Genomic DNA, 20,269 nt, shown 5'->3' with positions numbered 1-20,269 from the left:
TCATAATAGAGAGAGCAACAATGATGGTAGGAAACAGTAAGATACAAGTAGTTCTGAGGATCAGCTGTTGTTTAAGCACACGTAGCAGCAGCAGCAGCGTTTAATAAAAGCATCAAATCATCACTGAGGATCAAGCATTGATAAAACCGATTAAAACATTTGGTAGATGCATGATCATTTAACAAGCAGTGCTGATAAAATCATGAAAACAAGGGGTTTACACTGGGTCAAAGGAGAATCACACATTCACATGTGAAACACGTTATGTCAGCAGCAGGTTTAATGTTGACCAGTCTGACTGCCGATCAGCTGTTGTTCAAAGTGAGCGCCGAATCATTTCTACGTGTTGATGTCTCTAAATGCTGTGGGAATGGTGTTCCATTCGTGAGAAGCTTTAACAGAAAAAGCTGACTGACTAAACGCACTTTTTCTTGGAATAATACAGTCACCCCGAGACACTCCTCGAGTGATTCTATGTGTAGATGTTCTTAGACTGCTAAAATCCCTAAGAGGAGGTGGGGCCATCTCATGTAGGAGTTTATATGTCTGACAGATATACAAACTGTCAGACATACAACCATTTAACTAAGATAATATGTTTATTATAATATATGAAATATTATTTTTCAAAATAGTCAGAAATATTGCTGACCTTGTTTCAGATATCCTATTTATATGTGTTATATACAAGAAATACGTGTGAAGAAGTAGACATTAACACTTTTGAAGAATTAAAACGTAGTCACTATTTCTGGTTTTGGGAAGGATCCAGATACCACCAAATTCACAAGTTAAACACATTTTTTCAGCAAAGGTCTTCCGAAATATGCATCCCCTGCTGGTCCTGCGAATGGGGGGCATTTCTCGGCATAACACCGGGAGTGATGCCAAGTGATGTTGCGTCAAAATAACCGAAATCAAACCGTTTGATTTCGGTTATTTCGGCAATTGATATCAAGTTAGGTTTACTTGATATCAATTGCACGCGGCATGGTTAGACGGATACGAAGCGAAAATAATTGAACAGAGAAAAAGACGGCGCCAAAAACAAGACGAAAAACACAAAGCTTCGATCCTTTTCTTCTAATCTTTCATTCTGTAAGCTAAGCTAAGGTAAGCTAAGCTAAGGTGAGGTGAGGTAAGCTAAGCTAAGCTAAGCTAAGCTAAGGTGAGGTAAGGTAAGCTAAGGTAAGCTAAGCTAAGCTAAGGTGAGGTGAGGTAAGGTAAGGTAAGCTAAGGTAAGCTAAGCTAAGGTGAGGTAAGCTAAGCTAAGCTAAGCTAAGGTGAGGTAAGGTAAGCTAAGGTAAGCTAAGCTAAGGTGAGGTAAGCTAAGGTGAGGTAAGCTAAGGTGAGGTAAGCTAAGCTAAGGTGAGGTAAGCTAAGGTGAGGTAAGCTAAGGTAAGCTAAGCTAAGGTGAGGTAAGCTAAGCTAAGCTAAGCTAAGGTGAGGTAAGGTAAGCTAAGGTAAGCTAAGCTAAGGTGAGGTAAGCTAAGGTGAGGTAAGCTAAGCTAAGGTGAGGTAAGCTAAGGTGAGGTAAGCTAAGCTAAGGTGAGGTGAGGTAAGGTAAGGTAAGCTAAGGTAAGCTAAGCTAAGGTGAGGTAAGCTAAGCTAAGCTAAGCTAAGGTGAGGTAAGCTAAGCTAAGCTAAGGTAAAGTGAGGTAAGCTAAGGGAAGTGTAAGCGTCCTTCTGGCGTTGTTCCAGAGTTTTTACTCGCAAAGGTGGAGTTTTGCTTGCAACTCTCAGCCATTCCTATGTCCGCAAACTTTATGGTTAAGATTTTGGGCGTAGGGAATGGAGCTTTTAATCTAAAGTTAAAAGTTTATAAGACAAAGACTGATTTCTCCATTCTTTTATCCCAACACACGTTCAAAGATTTCTGAAAACAGCACATGGTACAATGATATAAATCAGAGATGAAAAAACGTTGATTACAGCGAGTCTCAAATACTGTGCGTACCAGTCCAGGTCGGAGTCTGTCATACACATATAAAATCAGCAGAATGTTATCAGTGGGGTTTGGAGCATATTGTGAAACACACAGTACATTAGTTATTCATGGAGTTAGTTTATATAAGTATCTGACCACAGGAGTATTTTAGCTTAATGGTTTGGTACCACTGACCTCAAGATAGCACTGTGGCTCCACAGAAAAGCAAATGATGTCGTTACGTAATATCTGCTTTCTTGGTGTAGCACGTACAACATTGGGAAAAGTCTTAAAATGAAGCTTTTTAATCAACTTTTACGAAGGTATAAAACATGCTTAATGTAGTTTCAATAATCTGTTTAAGGATGGCTCTGAAAAACATTGGGCCTCATGCAACAACCGTTCGTACGCACAGATTTGTTCTTAAATCGTGCGTAGGAGTGATTTAAGAGAATTTGCGTATTCACCAATCTTTTCGTATTTTACGTTTTCTTTCAGGTACGAACAGAATTCACGAGTCATCCAGAGCTGTCGTAGGAGTTTCATAAAATAGTCCGCTGTTATTCCAATCAAGTTTGCTTGATTAATGGATTGTATATTTAATTACTTTGAAGAAAACTTAAATAAATATACATTATACCCCATAATTATGCTGACATTATTCTGTTTGACTTAAATTGTGCACTAATTGAAGGTTAATTTGAATCTGTATATAACAAGGTCAATGGGAAGCGTAACCAGCGGCTGTCTTGCTACTTTCGGATGCCTTAGTGCGTCAGGCTCTTGGAAGAGAGCATGTAGAGACAGACGAATGGCTGACATCGCGATTAAGACTGCCAAGCACTATGCTGCTGTAAATATGCAGCTTACTGGAGCCACGACTCCAGAGAGAAACACGCCGCTCAAACCCAATTCCACCACACGCCCAGGTCCTCACCACCCTTGGATTTTTGGCCACGGGAACCTTTCAGAGGGAGATTGGAGACAGATCGGGGGTGTCCCAGTCCTCTGTGAGTCGTGCGCTCCCTTATCATCAAAACTCTCATCAGTTTATCACCCATGGTACATCAGATTCCCATAAACCGCTGTCCAACAAGTACAGATTAAGAGGGACTTTCATCCCGTGGCTGGACTGCCAATCGTAATTGGAGCACGAGACATATACGTATCAAAGCCCCCGTGCTGTCGTGGAGCGCACTGAGCTGAAGACCAGGTGGGTGTGTCTCCATACCTCGTTCATGGCGCAATATTGCCATGAACGAGGGTCTCCACCTGAACAAGCCCAGGCAGACCAGAAGGTGTGGTGCCAGAAGACCCCCCTCATGGACCGCCCCATCAAAGTGCCATCATGATGAGGCAACAACTGATTGCACGGCTTTAGTTGCAGTCATGGAGCGCCTGCCCATGGCGAGACGTTTTTTTTAAGCCATTTTCATATCAAACCATTTCTTTTTTATTTCGGTGACATTATGAACTACAGGTGACATGGTATTAACAGCACTCGTAATAACTTCCCATTTCTTGGCTTTAGCAGGTGCCGTAATTCCACTGCTGACACTGCTAAATGACAGATTTTCCTTTTTGGATCTCTGAAAGCAGAACTTCAGTCTCAGAGCCCCTAAAGTTGTTCTTTTTGTGCCTTGATGCCGTTTTCATGACTCAACACTTCCTGCCACAGGAGAGAGGAAGCACAGCCTTATATGGTATTATTTTGGGCGTGGAGTATACAAATCTACTATCCTCGTGCACGTGAACTTAGATACGCACGAGTGGGATTCATCATTTACGCAGGTCGTTTACACACTTTTTCCGAAGTTAAGAGCGTTTGTTGAATCTGACGTGGCGTGTTCGTACGAGACCTTCTTACGAAAAAAGTGAGAGAAATTTAGAATAAAAATACGAAAATGTTCTTGCATGAGGCCCATTGTTATTTTCCAAGAGTGATAAATAAAGGGGCTTTTACCAAGTCTAGATAAGGAGGAAGCACCATTTGGTGTGGATCTGTATCAAAGTGGATTATTTTCGTCTTCCAGGCCAGCTCGTTAGTTGGTATAAAAGTGTTAATCTTTCCCAGCTATATGATGACCAAAAGGGGAAAGGTTGTGTGGGAAAGTTTCTCAAATCCTCTTCCCAAGACAAAGGTGTCTCTAAATGTCTGTGTCTTTGAAACAACATACACAGGCAACAGGAATGTTAATGGGTCTTCCCTGAGATTGCTACATCCCCCAGTGGAGGGAATTCAAATTAGTCAAGTAGCTAAAAAAATTCAATATTTACAATGATTGTATATTAGAACAATAATAATAATAAATGAATAAATAAAGAGAAATAAATAAAGAGAAAAACACGTCAGCAGTCCCTGTTATAAAGCCTTCTGGCTTCTGACTTTAGAAAGATAAATGTTAGTATGGTTATAATACATCTAATAAAGATGACCAAATATACATCCTGCATGCAAATAGAAGTACCTAAAAGAAAAGAAAATGACGACATAACAAATTTAATCAGTACATTTAAACAAACGGAAACAACTTGTCTTGAACACTTCAATGACCAGATGTTTGATAAAGGTTCGGTTCTATTTTCAAATATATGTTTTAAGAACTTTGATTTTTAAGTCAGCTTGCAGGATTTTCTGCATTTGACTTGTCTGTAATTCCACTAATCCACTCAGCTGTGTGGGTGTAGACAGATGTGGACAGATGTGGTGAGTAATGTGTTCATTTGCATTAAAAGAGTAGAAGCGAGATTCAATCCGAACTGGTTACTGGTTACCAGACGAACATGAAGGCACATCCTAACAACAGGTGTAAACTCTCAGCTGTCCGCTTCATTAGACTTTTAGGTCTGAAATTTAAGACACTGAATAAATAGATATCGGAATGTGTATGTCTAAGTTGTCTTCTATAGCTATTTGCACAGTGTATATAATCTTTGTACTTCCTCTGTTATATTCAGATTGAAAAACCAAAAAGATCAGACCTCTGCTCTCCTGCTCATTTTTCCCGCAGATTCTGTTGTCCAAATGTGGTGTGTTTGAACAACACTTTTTTTCCTGTCCTCCTCTAGGAGTTACCTGGACATGGCTAAAGTTTTGGTGTTCCGATACTTCTTCTGGTTTGTGCTGTCAGTGGTCTTCATCACAGGGGCCACCAGGATCTCTGTCTTCGGACTGGGCTACCTTCTCGCTTCCTTCTTTTTTCTGTTGTTTGGAACCAAACTATTGGTCAAACGTTCCAGGATCCGCCTCATCCTGTGGGACTGTCTCATCATCTATAATGTGGCTGTTATTATATCTAAAAATGTTTTATCTGTGAGTATGAAACCCTTTTTTTGGTAGGGTTAGGGTTCAAATTTCGAGAGCAGCAGCCTTGTGGCGAAGCAGAGTAGCAAAGCCACCTCAGCAAATTAGCAGCCAATGTGCACTTCCTTAAAAACCAGTCTCAGTCATCTCTATGAGTAGATGTCAAAATAAGTGAAAGCATTCTCAGCAATCTCCTGTTTTCCCCTAACACAATAAAGATGCACACACTGCAAACCCTCGTTACTGACTCTGCTACATTGATAGAACCAACTAAACCCGTTAATTGCATTTGAGTGGTCTCCTATTAAGCACTGAAACAAGACCACTTTCAGCCACAACTGAGAGATATAGGCATATGCTATAATCAGTGTTGGTGAAGTTACTTGGAAATAGTAATTAGTTACTGATTACTTCTCCAAAAAAGTAATCCAGTTACTTTACTGATGACTCATTTTCAAAAGTAATTAGTTACTTTTCAAAAACATGATGCACAACCTGAGTACACCACAAGGCAATAGACCTTTCAGCTTAATTCTATTCTTTCTGCATATTCCATCATTTAGAATTGACATAATAGCTGAATAATAAACATAATAACCATTATGTGGTACAGGGCTCTTAAGTTTTGAATGCAGGCAGGAGTGTTGTTGTTATTAATAACGGCTCTGCTCAGACTGATGGGAGACGGGCTTGTTTCCTGCCGTTTCCATAGCAATAGTGGCGCGCCAGAGAAATTTACATCATAATTCTTTTTCAGCGTGAGAAATACAGTGTGTGGCAGGAGTAGGTGAGAACGACAGAAAAGCGTGACTGTCACGCTCAATGCAATGCGAGACTTGAGAGCCCTGATGTGGTATTCTCTCTCACGGTATCCTGCAAACTTTCTCTGCTGTAGCTTGACACCGCTGCTGGTCGGAATGATTTAATCTACAGTGGAAATGGGCAATATGTCCTCGACAGTATAGACAGCGACTAGCTTCTTCAGCACACTGACACTAATAGTTCAGTTATATAATCACTGGTCTAATGTGGGCTGTTGGGACCACATTCACTGCATCTGATCTTTCCTTTGCACACCAAATCTTTTTTGTTTCCTCCATGAGACTGGAATAGTGACATTTCCATTCACATGTTCAAAAGGGAAAAAGCTGCTCTGTAAAACTGTATCTTTATGTGTGTTACAGATCCTGGCGTGTGTTTTTGTCTTTGAAATGCAGAAGGGATTTTGTTGGGTAATTCAGCTCTTCAGCTTGGTTTGCACAGTTAAGGGATACTATGATCGTAAGTACTTGCTTATTATAATTTTGCTTGAGTCTCCCTTTTCTGCTCAGAGCTGTGGTTATTACTGTAGATGGCTGTGTCTGAGTGTTATAATGGTGAATATTGTCTTTGTGTTTGATTACAGTTTGTCCTGACAGAAACTTTGACAGATGTGTGTTTTGCAGAATTCATTTTTTCTTCTTTTTTCCTAACAGCAAATGCAGTGAGCGGCAACGAATGTTCCCTCCCAGTCGAGGAAGCAGGAATCATTTGGGACAGTTTTTGCTTTTTTTGCCTTTTGCTGCAGAGGCGTGTCTTCCTCAGTTTCTACTTCCTGCATGTTACAGCAGAACTCCAGGCTTCTGCCAAACAGGCGTCAAGGTAAAAACATAGTGTAGAGATTATTTATTGACACAAGGTAAAACTACAGAATGAATAAGTAGAAGTCCATCCATCCATTTTCTACACCTGCTTATTCCAACTCAGGGTCACGGGGTGGGGGGGGTCATTGGGCGAGATGCAGGGCACTAATGAACCTGAGATACATGTTTTTGGGCAGTGGGAGGAAGCCGGAGAAAAAGCCTTTGAAAATGTGTTCTTGAAATGTCCAACCACTAGCTTATCTGAGCTGCCACTTTGTTTCTCTGTGAATAGAGCTGGTCTGGTGTAACCGAGGAGCGCGTTTGACCAGATAATGTGTTATTTATTATACTGTATGTATGAATGGGACTATATTGGTGCTTATGACATTAGTGGAGGTGAGGATCAACCCACAGCACACATTGAATGATGTATCACCCTGTTCTTGCCTCTTTTGGAAACATGCCTTTTCAGTCCGAAAATATGTCTATGACAGCATAGTTTAGCATAGTTGAGGACATGGTCGTTCATGTGTGGTGTGCACAGGTAGCCGTGCTCCTCGGCAACAAAGGAATAGAACAGAAAATTACCCTTAAGTTATAGACGGTGTAGATTTCCTTGGTGACCTAAGTCATGGACTTTTCTAACGGCCCCTGCAAATCAGCAGCAGAACTCCAAGGAGCGCTGACATTGAGCTAAATGTTTTTCCCAACATCACTGCTTAAAAGCCTATCATTAATTGTGATATAAAACATTTTAAACAAGGTGTATGAGTTAAGCCACTGCCACTTAAAGTCCTCTGCCAGTCAGCCTAAAACACATCAAGATTCCCCCAAATGAAAAGTTGTGTTTCACATGTTGGTGTGTGAATGCTGACTGAGGGCTTTTGAATATTCTCTACATGATTTGTGCCTGTTTTAGTTTTGCTATTGGACTTCTGTGTGTGTTATATATTGTCAACAAACACAGTCTTAAAACATAAGACTGATTTTATAGTCGCATCATCAGAAATTGCAGGTGAATAGAGGGGTAGTCTTCAACTGATCACCACCTGGTGGCATCAGAACTTCTCTTTGATTCAAACCTCCATCCTGAGCGTGCCTGAGGCGACTGTGGAGAGAAAAAACTCCCTTCTAACAGGAAGAAACCTCCATCAGAACCAGAACCAGGAAGGGCGGCCATCTGCCTCGACCAGCTGGGGGCTGAGAGGACAGAAAAGAGGGGACAACAAACACTGTAACACCAGGCCAGGGATACCTGCTGAGAGAGAGAAACACAAGTTAATGACAACAATGATGTCACATGTACATGGAGAGGTGCATCATGGGAGCTCCCCCAGCAGTCTGGGCCTATAGCAGCTTAACTATGGGATGTTTCAGGATCACCTGAGCCATCCCTAACTATAAGCTTTATCAGAAAGGAAAGTTTTAAGCCTGGTCTTAAAGGTAGAGAGGGGCCTGATAACTGAAGGCTCTGCCTCCCATTCTACTTTTAGAAACTCTGGGAACCTCAAGTAAACCTGCAGTTTGGGAACGAAGTGCTCTGTTAGGAAAATATCTTACAATGAGATCTTTAAGATATGATGGAGCTCGGTCATTAAGAGCTTTATATGTAAGGAGAAGAATCTCAAATTCTATTCTGAATTTAACAGGGAGCCAATGAAGAGAAGCTAAAACTGGAGAAATATGATCTCTCCTGTTAGTTCTCATCAGAACTCTGGAATTGGATCCAGTGACAGGGAGGAGTGCTGAACAGACCTGGTAAACCCAAACAAGTAGTAAATGAACTGGGAACATCTGGAGGCCGTGTGTGAGATCTTCAACACACCTTCGTTTTTCACATGTACTCGGTGCTGCTTGTGGACAGCTGGGGAAAAGTTTATCCAAGGTGTTGGAAAGGAGGCAATGACTGGCAGTTGAAACTTGGGCTCAGGAAGCGCAATGTGGTTTTTGTCTGGGTCATGGAATGGTGGAACAGACCTGGTGGACTCCAAGAATGCTTACAACTTTGTTCCTCCGTGGATTCTTTTTTGGGTCTTGTGAGGGTATGGGGTACTGGACCCACTGTTGGTCTATTAAGTCCTGTATATCCAGAGCTGTGTCCACATCTTGAACATCAAGTTGGGCTTGTTTATAGTGTGCTATTCATGGCCAGGATCTTGTGGCACAGTTGGGAATAGCAGGGTGTCTGGTTTGGGAACCACAAGGTGTAATCTCTACTCTTTGTGGATGTGGTGGTTCTGTTGGAGGCACACACTGGAGTGTTTTGAAGCTTAGTGTAAAGCAGCTGGGAGGGAAGTCAGCCACTCCACATATGAGGCCAGCCTGAAAAGGTAGAGTGCTCGCTCCGGGTCTAAAATGAGTCCTTAGCATAAGCAGGGGAGAATCTAATTCAGAAGTGATGGTAGGATGGAGCGAGAGATTATCACGCTCCGAACTGGAGGACTCAAACGCACAACTCAGACAGAACAGTTTTCCAAAATCGGTATTGGTTTAATCAAGCAAAGGTCTGGTACACGGGCGGGCAAGAATAGACAAGGCAAAGGTACAGAATTGGCTGGCAAAATCTCTGGTCGTGAAACAGGCAAAAGTGGTCAAAAACATGAAAACTAGACTTGGTATAAAGGCTTGACAGAGACAGAGAAAAGCAACTGATAACAATAAGACAGTGACAGGAAGTGATTACCAAAATAAAGCAGGAACAAAGAACACACATAGACCTGGCATGACAGAGATGGACTGGGACTTTGTCACTACACCAGTCTGTTTCTGGACCTGAACTGAACGACAAAGCTGTCCACATAACGATACATCTATGCGCCAACCCTCACCTACGTTATTCATTATTTAAACAGATTTAACTGATATGAATCCCTTTCTCCCTCTCTCTTCTTTGAAACTGCCCTATAAATAACCTGAGGGGACAAAATACTGTCAAATGCACTGACCTGTAGCATTTCCCAATTCAGGGCTAACAAACTAACTACAACTTACCCTCTGCTGTAGCAAAATCCACAACTGCATGGATCATAGCTGCAATGGGGGGGGGGACAAGGGCCATGGTATGGCTCCCTTTAGAGCTCTCTAAGTTCTTAATAATGCTTAATAACACGGACTGAGGTGTGTACTAACACCCTGTCTTTCTTGCAGAATTTCTTGGGTGCAGGTAGTGTTACTCTGGTTTGTTATCTCTTTTGACATGGTTTTACAACGCAGTAGATCCACCTTCGGTCATGTTAGTTTCTTTATCCTCCTCTCCTGTCCTCCACATTTTAATATGACCACAGTTGAGGTGTGAAACTGCTCCCCAGTATGCTTGAGTATGAACTAGGAAGCAGCTGCCACTGAAAAAACGATCATGTATATATTATTGACATTATATCTGCTGAAGAACGAGCAACCAATCCAGGTTTTGGCAGGTTCGATTCCCACTCAAAGATTGGTGGAAGTGACAGCTGGAGGGGTCCACCTCCTTGTCACGGCCGAGGTGCCCTTGAGCAAGGCACCGTACCGCCATGCTCCCCGGGCGCTAAATGGCTGCCCACCACTCCAGGTTGGCATCTCTCTGACTGTGTGACCCTGTGCATATGTGTGTCAACAGGTGCCAACCTGGATGGGTTAAAAGCGGAGGAGAAATTTTGTGTATATGCATGACAATAAAATAAAATCTGATCTGATCTTAATCTTCTATTCTTGTTTTATTTTATGTGTATGTGTATGCATGTATGCATGACCAATAAATCTAATCTTAATCTTAAAACAGTTGCTGATAAATTTGATTCGAGCTTTTTTTTCCTTTTAGAGGGTTCAACCTCTTCAGAGCCAGTATAATGAAGAACACTGAGTTCCACCAACAGACTGAGAGAAAATCACTGTCACAGCTCAAAAGATCGTAAGTTTTGCCATGATGAGCACGGCTCTTGAAATTAGCGGTAGTAACAAATCTTTCAAAGTGTCTATAAATGAAGCTACAGTATCTTAATGAACTGTTTTGAGTGTACAGACTGAGTGTAGACTGAGATTTGAAGTTCAGTTTTTCTGTCTTCTCCACTTCTTCCTGCTCTCTTTACTCAGGATGCAGAGAATTCGCTCCAAGCAGCAGAAGTACAGAGATGGGCACAAAACAAGTGGAAATTCCATGGAAAGCCAGAATGATGGTAGGACATTAACCTCATGGAGTCATTAAACATCCTCCGTCATTGCCACAATGTTTAAGTCACTAACTTTTACAGAGGGAAAGTTGTTTCATTGAATTTTGCACACTCCTTCCTTACTTCTGTCCTCTTTCCTTTATTTAATTGGTATTGTTTTGGTTCGTTAATCAAATAAGTTTATAGACAATTTTATTTAATTTGATCGACTCTTCATTTATGTTTCCATGATAGAAACAAGGAATCTTTGCATTTTTGATGACACAATTATCTTTATTCTTGCATTACACACAATTATATCTCCACTACTAGTACTATTCAATTCAAAGTAAACACAAAAAACTATGAAAAAATGGACCAGACTCAGTGAATAATTCCCTATAATATAGATCAGTGAGCAGTGCTGACCAACATGTCATTGGGGTCATCAGGTGGGAACCTCCTTTCATCAGTGTTTCGTCTGGTTGGGCCCACGACACCTCCAGGAGGCTAGACAGTGATCACTGGCGTCCCAGAGTCACTCCCCTAATGCCATCCCACACTGCTCCTCACACCACAACAACCATCTTTTTTCTTTTTTTTCCACAACCACAAGCTACCTCAGCCTCTCACCAACTGCCCACCAGTCACAGCGGGGTGGGGATACGAACCCTGGTTCGGTTAGGGGGAAAAATAGAAGAGATAAAGATAAGTAGGAATGGGATTCAAACCCTGGTTCGGGTAGGGGGTAATGAAAGCATAGAGGGTGCCAGAGGTGGAGGCAGGACGAGACACACTAGCATAGGGGTGGCCAACCAGTCAGAGACTAAGAGCCGCATTTTTTACTGTTACCACAAAGAGCCACATCATACACATGGGCACACATGAACATCACCCCATCCCTTCCTCTCTCTCACACACACCTCTGCTCGGCCAAATTTTTGTAAATGTCACACACCAACATGATTGTAGCGACTAATATCAAAAAACAAATTAGTCGCTGAGAGGCTGAGGGTTAGGGGTTTGCTGATTGTCCGACGCGCTGTACAAACAAAAACATTCGCTGAGATCAAAAAGTGTTTTGCTGGTTTTTATTCAAGAAGTAGCACAACTTATTATAACAACCTCAAAGTATGAAACAAAATCAATTGAAATGCGCTAATGACGCCTGACATATAAGGCAGAATGGCTTGCCATTACGTTCAACAAAAAAATTTAAACTCTCCCACTCTGTTAAAAACATCCTGTGTTCATCTTCATATTTTCGCTTAGCTGTGCATTTTTTCCCTGCCATTTCGAGAGCGAAATTGACACAAATTGTTTACTCAAATGGTTTTACCCATACTGGGAACATACCGTATTTAACTCAAACGAAGCGAACACGCACATTAATAAAAACACAAACACAAATTATTATATGAATGTAAGAGCCGCATGAAACCAGACAAAGAGCCGCTTGTAGTGTAAAAGTGCTTTGACTGGTCAGTAAGACTGGAAAAGTGCCATATAAATCCAGTCCATTTAGCATTTCCACCACTGTAAGGGCTGCACATCCTGCAATCTAAAGCTCATGTTGTTTTCCCTCAGACACTCAGAGGGATGAGAATGAACCCAGGAAGAGGAACTGGAACCAGCCCTGGTTAGACCATGCTACAGGTATGACAGAGTGTGGGTTTTTACCAGAAATGAACACAAAGACAAACAACTGACAGCTGAAAAACATGCCGTATTACTTTCTGATCTATGTATTATTTTCAGATCATGTCCATATGCAGTCATAAGACAAAAGTGTACAGTCTTTAGAAGTATCTGATTCTATCCAATAATCTTTATCAGATCACAGTGCTTAAGCTACCCATAAACATATACTGTATAATAATAAATGTCTTTATTGAACACAACCATTACATAGTCATAGAATTAAAGACATCGGTTTTGAACAGCTCTCTCCATTGGAGCGCATGTACCTAATCTTAGCTAGTCTATTGTCGGAGCTCTTAATTACTGTCAAATGTGGATTATCTTTGAAGACATTCTGATCCAGATGTTCATGGGAGTTATGTTTATGAGTAACAGAGAACCTAAATGCTGGAAAGTGGGTAGATAAAGGAAACAGCATGGTGGGGAAGGCAAAGGACAGTGCCATGAAGTTACTGCACAGAGAAAAAGTCTGAGACAACCAGGTAGGGCTGACAAAGCAGGTTTAATGTATCCAGGTCAACTTTTGGCTTATCTGGTTTAACTAGCTGACAGCGGAGGTCTCAATTAGCAGTACTACATCGATGGTTATCAACTTGGTAAGTAAACCAGGTTTTCTGACTGGATATGTACATATTCATGTAAAACATTATAGCAGGTGGAGTTGGAATCAGATGAGAAAATATAATCATATCTTCATCATATATTATTATATATATCTCTGTCAGAATGAAAAGCAACACAGAAAATGACAAAAAAGAAAAAAGAGTTTGTGAATGATTTCATCAATAATCTGATCAATATCACCTCATCACGCCGGGAGTCGATGTGATGATGTACCATTTTCTGTTTCATGAAATGAATCTGCTGCAGATGGATTATTGGGGGACAGTTTCAGTCTGTCTGCAGCAAACAGAAAAACCCGTCCACGGGCTGATTGGACATGTCCCAGTTCATTTTCTGTCACCTAGCTTCTAAAAGGTTCCAGAAAAAAGGTGTCAGTAAGGTTTAGTAAGATGATGGGATATGAAGATGAATGCACAGACATCATCTGATGCAGTTTGGTGAGTTGATTCTCCGACGCTCTAACACTGTCTGAGAAAATAACATCTGTTAGAGTTCAGATATTTTAATGAACAAACAGAAGGGAACATTTTCAATAAAAGCCAAATGTTTAACCTCTCAATTTTCTTCTTTTTTCTATCATTTTCAAAAAAATTTTTACAGCTAACAATAAAGATTTTAGTGGACAGTAACAATTTAGCTGGGTTTTAGGAAGGTTTTAGTCTGCTTTTTAAAGGGTCTTCATGGGTTAATAACTATGTATCTGACATGGTCCGTGTTTTTGTGTTTTGCTTTATTAGTTTCTGAATGTTTTGTATTCCAGGTCATTTCTGTCAGACATTTATTTTCATCGTGTATGTCAGTTTTGTTACTTCCTGTTTTATTTTGATGAGCTTCCCCCCTGCGCATTGTGCTGAGCTTACTTCCGCTCTTGTTTCACACCAGGCCTTCAGTTTCTGATTGCCACACCTGATCCTTCTTTCTTATCACCTCCCTCAGTATATATCCTCCAGGTTTTTCATTGTTTTAGTCATTCTTCGTTTCGTTTATTCCAAGCAAAAGTAATATACAGAACAAGCGGCTAAGTATTTGTGCAAATTCAAATAAGCTTGGAAAGGAGTGGGATGAAGACAAGCTTATAGATTCCCACCCCCATTCAGTTCTTAATAAATAATAAGGCCGCTGCCATTTACATCATTTGTTCTCCATCAAATGTGTGTACATAGTGCACAACAGAGCTCTGTTGGTGCTCTGTTGTTGTTTTTTTTTCGGTCAGTCATCTTCATTGATTCATTCATTGATTCATTCATTCCTCCCTCCATTCCTCTTTGTTCATTGAGTTAGTTCTTGTACTTTCTGTTATTTTTTACTTGTCCTGCTCTAGCAGGGCTTTAAGTTTTTCTTATTAAAGGCTCAGAGACCATCTGCCAGTCTTCGCCTCTCTCTATAGTCTGGCATTTGGGTCCTAACTTGAGTTAAAGTCAAATTGTGACCGTATCATCTTGCTTGTTTGGAATGTTTTACATATGAACAACATTGATGACTCGTAATATAATGAAATGAAACATCCTAACACAGTAGGTTATACGATATTTCTTCTACTCACAGTCCTCCACTCAGGAGAGTACTACTTATTTGAATCGGACAGCGAGGACGAAGAGGACCTGAATTCTGAGGAAAAGAAGCCTCAGAAACAAACAGCCTGCCAGGTCAGACACACGACTAATTTGCAACTTACACTTTGCTCAGTGGACAAATATTACATTCACTCATAAATTTGCAGTTAAAAAAGACAATAAATGTCTATCCCAGTTGGCATACCAGGCATGGGTGACGAGTGTGAAAACGGCTGTAAGAGAACGTCAGAGGCACCTGAAGAGCAGAAAGAGCAAAGAGACGCAGAGAGCAGAAGCACTGGGTTCATGTCAGGAGGCTCGCTCTGCCAAAGGTTCCATCTTCTTACATTATTTTCAACAAGGACTCATTTTCCAAAACAATCTAAAAAGTTGTATAGAATTTGAAAAAAGACCCCTCACTCTGTTTCTGGCTTCACATTCATAAAAAAGTCTCCACATATGTTTTCCATGAAATATAGAGTTTAAACGTGTTCATGCTCTGTTTTAACATTCTTCACAAAACCAGACAGGGCTGTAACGATTTTCAAAAAGCCTCAGTCAGAATGAATGTCCTCTTTTTAAAAACCTGCTGATTGTGTAAGAACTTGTAAAAGAAACCAACAAAGAAAAAGTCATTGATTGGAACTGAACACCCCCGACTATTAATGCTGGTATTTCATTTGCTTTTGTGTTTAGCTCATGGAGACGATGTCTTTGAGGAGACTGTTGTAAAGGATAAGGTGGAGGAGGAGTTAGAGGAGGAAGAGTCGGGTAAGATTCCTCGCTGTCTGCTGTACATGCAGTGCCTTTGGTCAGTCTGCAGAATGACAGCTTCCACTTGTGTTTGCATTCAGTGGAGTCGCTTAAAGTGTATTCATCCTGGAACAAAAAGTTCAATAGCTACATAAAGTCTGTAAAGTAATCATTTTAACTGTTGTATACAAGGATATTATATTACATATAGTGTTTATTTCAAGTGAAATTGTATAAAGATAAAAAAAAAATCATTGCCCTGCTAAATGTCCACATTGTGCCACTTTGTTTGCCGTATCATCTGTTCTCCTCCCCTCAATGTCTCTTGAAGTTCACGGTGAGATGGTTCAGAAGGTCTTGGATATCCTGCACTTCTTGTGGGCCATAGTGTTGGCCATGGTGGACGGACTGACTCAGTGGCTCAACTTGCTGACAAAACAGTACAGAGATACATCTACTGTTCTGTGCAATGAACGCTACTTCATCATACACAAAGTCCAGCTGGTAAATACAGCGCAGACGGCCCCACACAAACATCTTTGCAGTTTTCATTTATCATGTCATGAAATTTGTGTCTGGCTGATCATGGCAGCATCCCACGGCAGCAGAGTCCAGAGATGATCAGGTGTCTCAGGCCAGTGAAATCTCCACACTGGAGACCTGCCTGGATGAGGCCGATGCAGAACCCTCCCTCAGAAACAGGTGGGTGTGGTGTACAGGTGGAAGCGCTGGGTGTGGTGTACAGGTGGAGGCCCCCACACGAGTGTGGTGGAGGTGCCACACGGGTGTGGTGGAGGCCCCCACACGAGTGTGGTGGAGGCGCCACACGGTGTGGTGGAAGTGCCACACGTGTATGGTGGAGGCGCCACACGGTGTGGTGGAGGCGCCACACGGGTGTGGTGGAGGCGCATGTGTGGTGGAGGCGCCACACGGGTGTGGTGGAGGCGCCACACGGGTGTGGTGAAGGCGCCACACGTGTGTGGTGGAGGCGCCACACGGGTGTGGTGGAGGCGCCTCACGTGTGTGGTGGAGGCGCCTCACGGGTGTGGTGGAGGCGCCACACGGGTGTGGTGGAGGCGCCTCACGGGTGTGGTGGAGGCGCCACACGTGTGTGGTGGAGGCCCCCACACGTGTGTGATGGAGGCGCCACACGTGTGTGGTGGAGGCCCCCACACGGGTGCGGTGGAGGCCTCCACACGGGTGCGGTGGAGGCCCCCACACGGGTGCGGTGGAGGCGCCACACGGGTGCGGTGGAGGCCCCCACACGGGTGCGGTGGAGGCGCCACACGGGTGCGGTGGAGGCCCCCACACGTGTGTGGTGGAGGCGCCCACACGTGTGTGGTGGAGGCGTCCACACGTGTGTGGTGGAGGCGTCCACACGGGTGCGGTGGAGGCGCCACACGGGTGCGGTGGAGGCCCCCACATGTGTGTGGTGGAGGCGCCCACACGTGTGTGGTGGAGGCGCCCACACGTGTGTGGTGGAGGCGTCCACACGGGTGCGGTGGAGGCCCCCACACGGTTGCGGTGGAGGCGCCACACGTGTGTAGTGGAGGCGCCACACGTGTGTAGTGGAGGCGCCACACGTGTGTGGTGATGCATGAATGTGGCTTCTCACTGTCACAGAGCTAGGTTTTTATGTCAGAAGATGACTGATTGGGTTAGGTAGGTAAATACTCTAGTTTTGATGACCTTTTCAAATGTGATACCCTAAAGGAACATTTAGCGTGTTTTGGCTTGCTACCAGTCAACTCTAGTCATTGATAATATGTTTTTATTCACCCATCTGTTTGGTAAGCTGAACAGGTTGTACAATTGACTTTTCATCCTGACTTTCAATGTATTGTACTGGTGTGTGTTTGTGTGTGTGTGTGTCAGCTCCATACAGACCAAGAGTGTGGCAGGCCAGTCTACCCCCAGGATCAACAGCTCTGGGAGCCTCCTGAGTGGAGAGCCCCTGAGCAGCACTGGATTGCAGCCAGATCGGTGTAAACAACACAGAGGCTCCAGAACAGCCAGCGAGCTCCTGTCAGACAGGTAAACTCCAACAGTGATGGGACTCTTTCTCTGGTCATTGATCATTCAGCTGTTTAAGGTCTGATGAAGAAGTAATAGTCATGCAGTAATATCAGGAATACAGATTTGTGCAAATGCCTTTCTCCTCTTTATCTTTAGGCAGTTTTTTATCGAGGAGCTGGAGCAGAGCAGGGAGTTCTTTAATGATCAGAACCGTCTGCTGAAGCTGCTGCTCTCCATGTACACCCTGCTATCAGCCAATTCCGAGCTGGTCTGTTATCTCATCATAGTGTTGAACAATGTGGTCAGTGCCTCCGTCATATCACTCGTCCTACCAATGATGGTGTTTCTATGGGCTATGCTGGCCGTTCCAAGACCAACTAAGAGATTTTGGATGACTGCTATTGTATACACAGAGGTATGAACACACACTCCAAACTGTTTTATTTCTTTACTATACACCACTACAGGTGTATGAGGATAATTGTACAATATTGTTTTCATAATTACTCTACATGCACCAAATGGCAAAGTATCAGAACTTTAAAGTGAACGAAAATCAGTACATTGAAGCCCAAGCAGGTATCATCCACAGTGACTCTTTAATCACTCAGCTGTATTCAGCTGCTTATGAAAGCACCGTACACTGACGAAGCACCGTCACGAAGCGGTCTCCCCTTTGGGTTCAAAGAGTATCACTGACTCTGACACCAACCAGATATGTTTTCTGGGGATTTTCTCAGATTCTGAAGGAGTGAGGAGATGAGGCTTCCATCAGGTTGATACAAATGTTACTCCAAATGATTGCTAACACATTATTATTTCTTTTTATTTTTCTACATTTTCATAAAAAGCATAACCAGTTTATCTTGATAGGATGTCTAACAACACAGACAATAGAATTGCATTCTGTGACATAAATATGATCTGATTATCTCCAACTCTTTTACTGTTTATGATTGTTTCAACTACACTGAGATGAGGTGAATTATTATCAGACTGAGACCTTTCACCTCTGTAAGCCAGTGACTGGTACCTGTGTGCTGCTTTGCCTCTCTCCAGGTGATGGTGGTGATAAAATACATTTTCCAGTTTGGATTTTTTCCTTGGAACAGTGTTTATGAGATTACCTTGAATGAAGACAAGCCTTTCTTCCCACCACGGATCTTTGGCTTGGAGAAGACTGACAACTACATCAGATTTGATCTTCTTCAGCTGCTGGCTCTCTTCTTCCACAGAGCCCTTCTCATGGTCAGTTCCAAACTGACTTTTCAATGATTTGTCCTTTTTTTCACAAGCTGACACAATTTCTTGAGGTCCAAATGAAATTTCTGTGCCGCTCTGCCCCTGTCTTCCTCAGAGTCTGTTTCTTTTCAATTCAATTCAGTTCATTCATATAGCGCCAAATCACAACAAATGTCATCTCAAGGCACTTCAATGATTAACAGTTAATGACAACAATAACGCCAAATATATATAGAGAAAAGAGAGCAGGGGGAGGAGAGGTGCATCATGGGAGGTTCCCCAGCAGGCTGGGCCTATAGCAGCTTAATTATGGGATGTTTCAGGATCACCTGATCCATCCCTAACTATAAGCTTTATCAGAAAGGAAAGTTTTAAGCCTGGTCTTAAAAGTAGAGAGGGTGTCTGCTTCCTGAAGCCAAACTGGCAGCTGGTTCCACAGAGAGGGGCCTGATAACTGAAGGCTCTGCCTCCCAAACTGGCAGCTGGTTCCACAGAGAGGGACCTGATAACTGAAGGCTCTGCCTCCCAAACTGGCAGCTGGTTCCACAGAGAGGGGCCTGATAACTGAAGGCTCTGCCTCCCAAACTGGCAGCTGGTTCCACAGAGAGGGGCCTGATAACTGAAGGCTCTGCCTCCCAAACTGGCAGCTGGTTCCACAGAGAGGGGCCTGATAACTGAAGGCTCTGCCTCCCAAACTGGCAGCTGGTTCCACAGAGAGGGGCCTGATAACTGAAGGCTCTGCCTCCCAAACTGGCAGCTGGTTCCACAGAGAGGGGCCTGATAACTGAAGGCTCTGCCTCCCAAACTGGCAGCTGGTTCCACAGAGAGGGGCCTGATAACTGAAGGCTCTGCCTCCCAAACTGGCAGCCTGTTCCACAGAGAGGGGCCTGATAACTGAAGGCTCTGCCTCCCAAACTGGCAGCTGGTTCCACAGAGAGGGGTCTGATAACTGAAGGCTCTGCCTCCCAAACTGGCAGCTGGTTCCACAGAGAGGGGCCTGATAACTGAAGGCTCTGCCTCCCAAACTGGCAGCTGGTTCCACAGAGAGGGGTCTGATAACTGAAGGCTCTGCCTCCCAAACTGGCAGCTGGTTCCACAGAGAGGGGCCTGATAACTGAAGGCTCTGCCTCCCAAACTGGCAGCCTGTTCCACAGAGAGGGGCCTGATAACTGAAGGCTCTGCCTCCCAAACTGGCAGCTGGTTCCACAGAGAGGGGTCTGATAACTGAAGGCTCTGCCTCCCAAACTGGCAGCTGGTTCCACAGAGAGGGGCCTGATAACTGAAGGCTCTGCCTCCCAAACTGGCAGCTGGTTCCACAAGAGAGGGGCCTGATAACTGAAGGCTCTGCCTCCCAAACTGGCAGCTGGTTCCACAGAGAGGGGTCTGATAACTGAAGGCTC

General features: G+C 43.2%; 1 protein-coding gene across 3 annotated transcripts in view; it reads left to right on the top strand.

Moving 5' to 3' along the window:
* The window catches only part of piezo1 (piezo type mechanosensitive ion channel component 1 (Er blood group)), a 146,516-nt gene that overhangs the window by 105,879 nt on the left and 20,368 nt on the right, over positions 1 to 20,269 (top strand). For all 3 annotated transcript variants that reach the window (XM_075482342.1, XM_075482335.1, XM_075482351.1), the window contains exons 25-38: positions 4,997 to 5,240; positions 6,416 to 6,512; positions 6,707 to 6,872; positions 10,653 to 10,742; positions 10,925 to 11,007; positions 12,568 to 12,636; positions 14,851 to 14,951; positions 15,055 to 15,190; positions 15,555 to 15,629; positions 15,943 to 16,115; positions 16,204 to 16,313; positions 17,487 to 17,645; positions 17,784 to 18,042; positions 18,687 to 18,875. In XM_075482342.1, coding sequence (XP_075338457.1) covers positions 4,997 to 5,240; positions 6,416 to 6,512; positions 6,707 to 6,872; positions 10,653 to 10,742; positions 10,925 to 11,007; positions 12,568 to 12,636; positions 14,851 to 14,951; positions 15,055 to 15,190; positions 15,555 to 15,629; positions 15,943 to 16,115; positions 16,204 to 16,313; positions 17,487 to 17,645; positions 17,784 to 18,042; positions 18,687 to 18,875 — 1,951 coding nt within the window. The remainder of the gene's footprint in view (positions 1 to 4,996; positions 5,241 to 6,415; positions 6,513 to 6,706; positions 6,873 to 10,652; positions 10,743 to 10,924; positions 11,008 to 12,567; positions 12,637 to 14,850; positions 14,952 to 15,054; positions 15,191 to 15,554; positions 15,630 to 15,942; positions 16,116 to 16,203; positions 16,314 to 17,486; positions 17,646 to 17,783; positions 18,043 to 18,686; positions 18,876 to 20,269) is intronic.

This window comes from Odontesthes bonariensis, chromosome 2 (genome assembly GCF_027942865.1).
Source record: "Odontesthes bonariensis isolate fOdoBon6 chromosome 2, fOdoBon6.hap1, whole genome shotgun sequence".
NCBI classification, from domain to species: Eukaryota; Metazoa; Chordata; class Actinopteri; order Atheriniformes; family Atherinopsidae; genus Odontesthes; species Odontesthes bonariensis.
The sequence above is the reverse complement of the archived record's forward strand: the minus strand, read 5'-3'. Positions and strand labels throughout refer to the sequence as shown.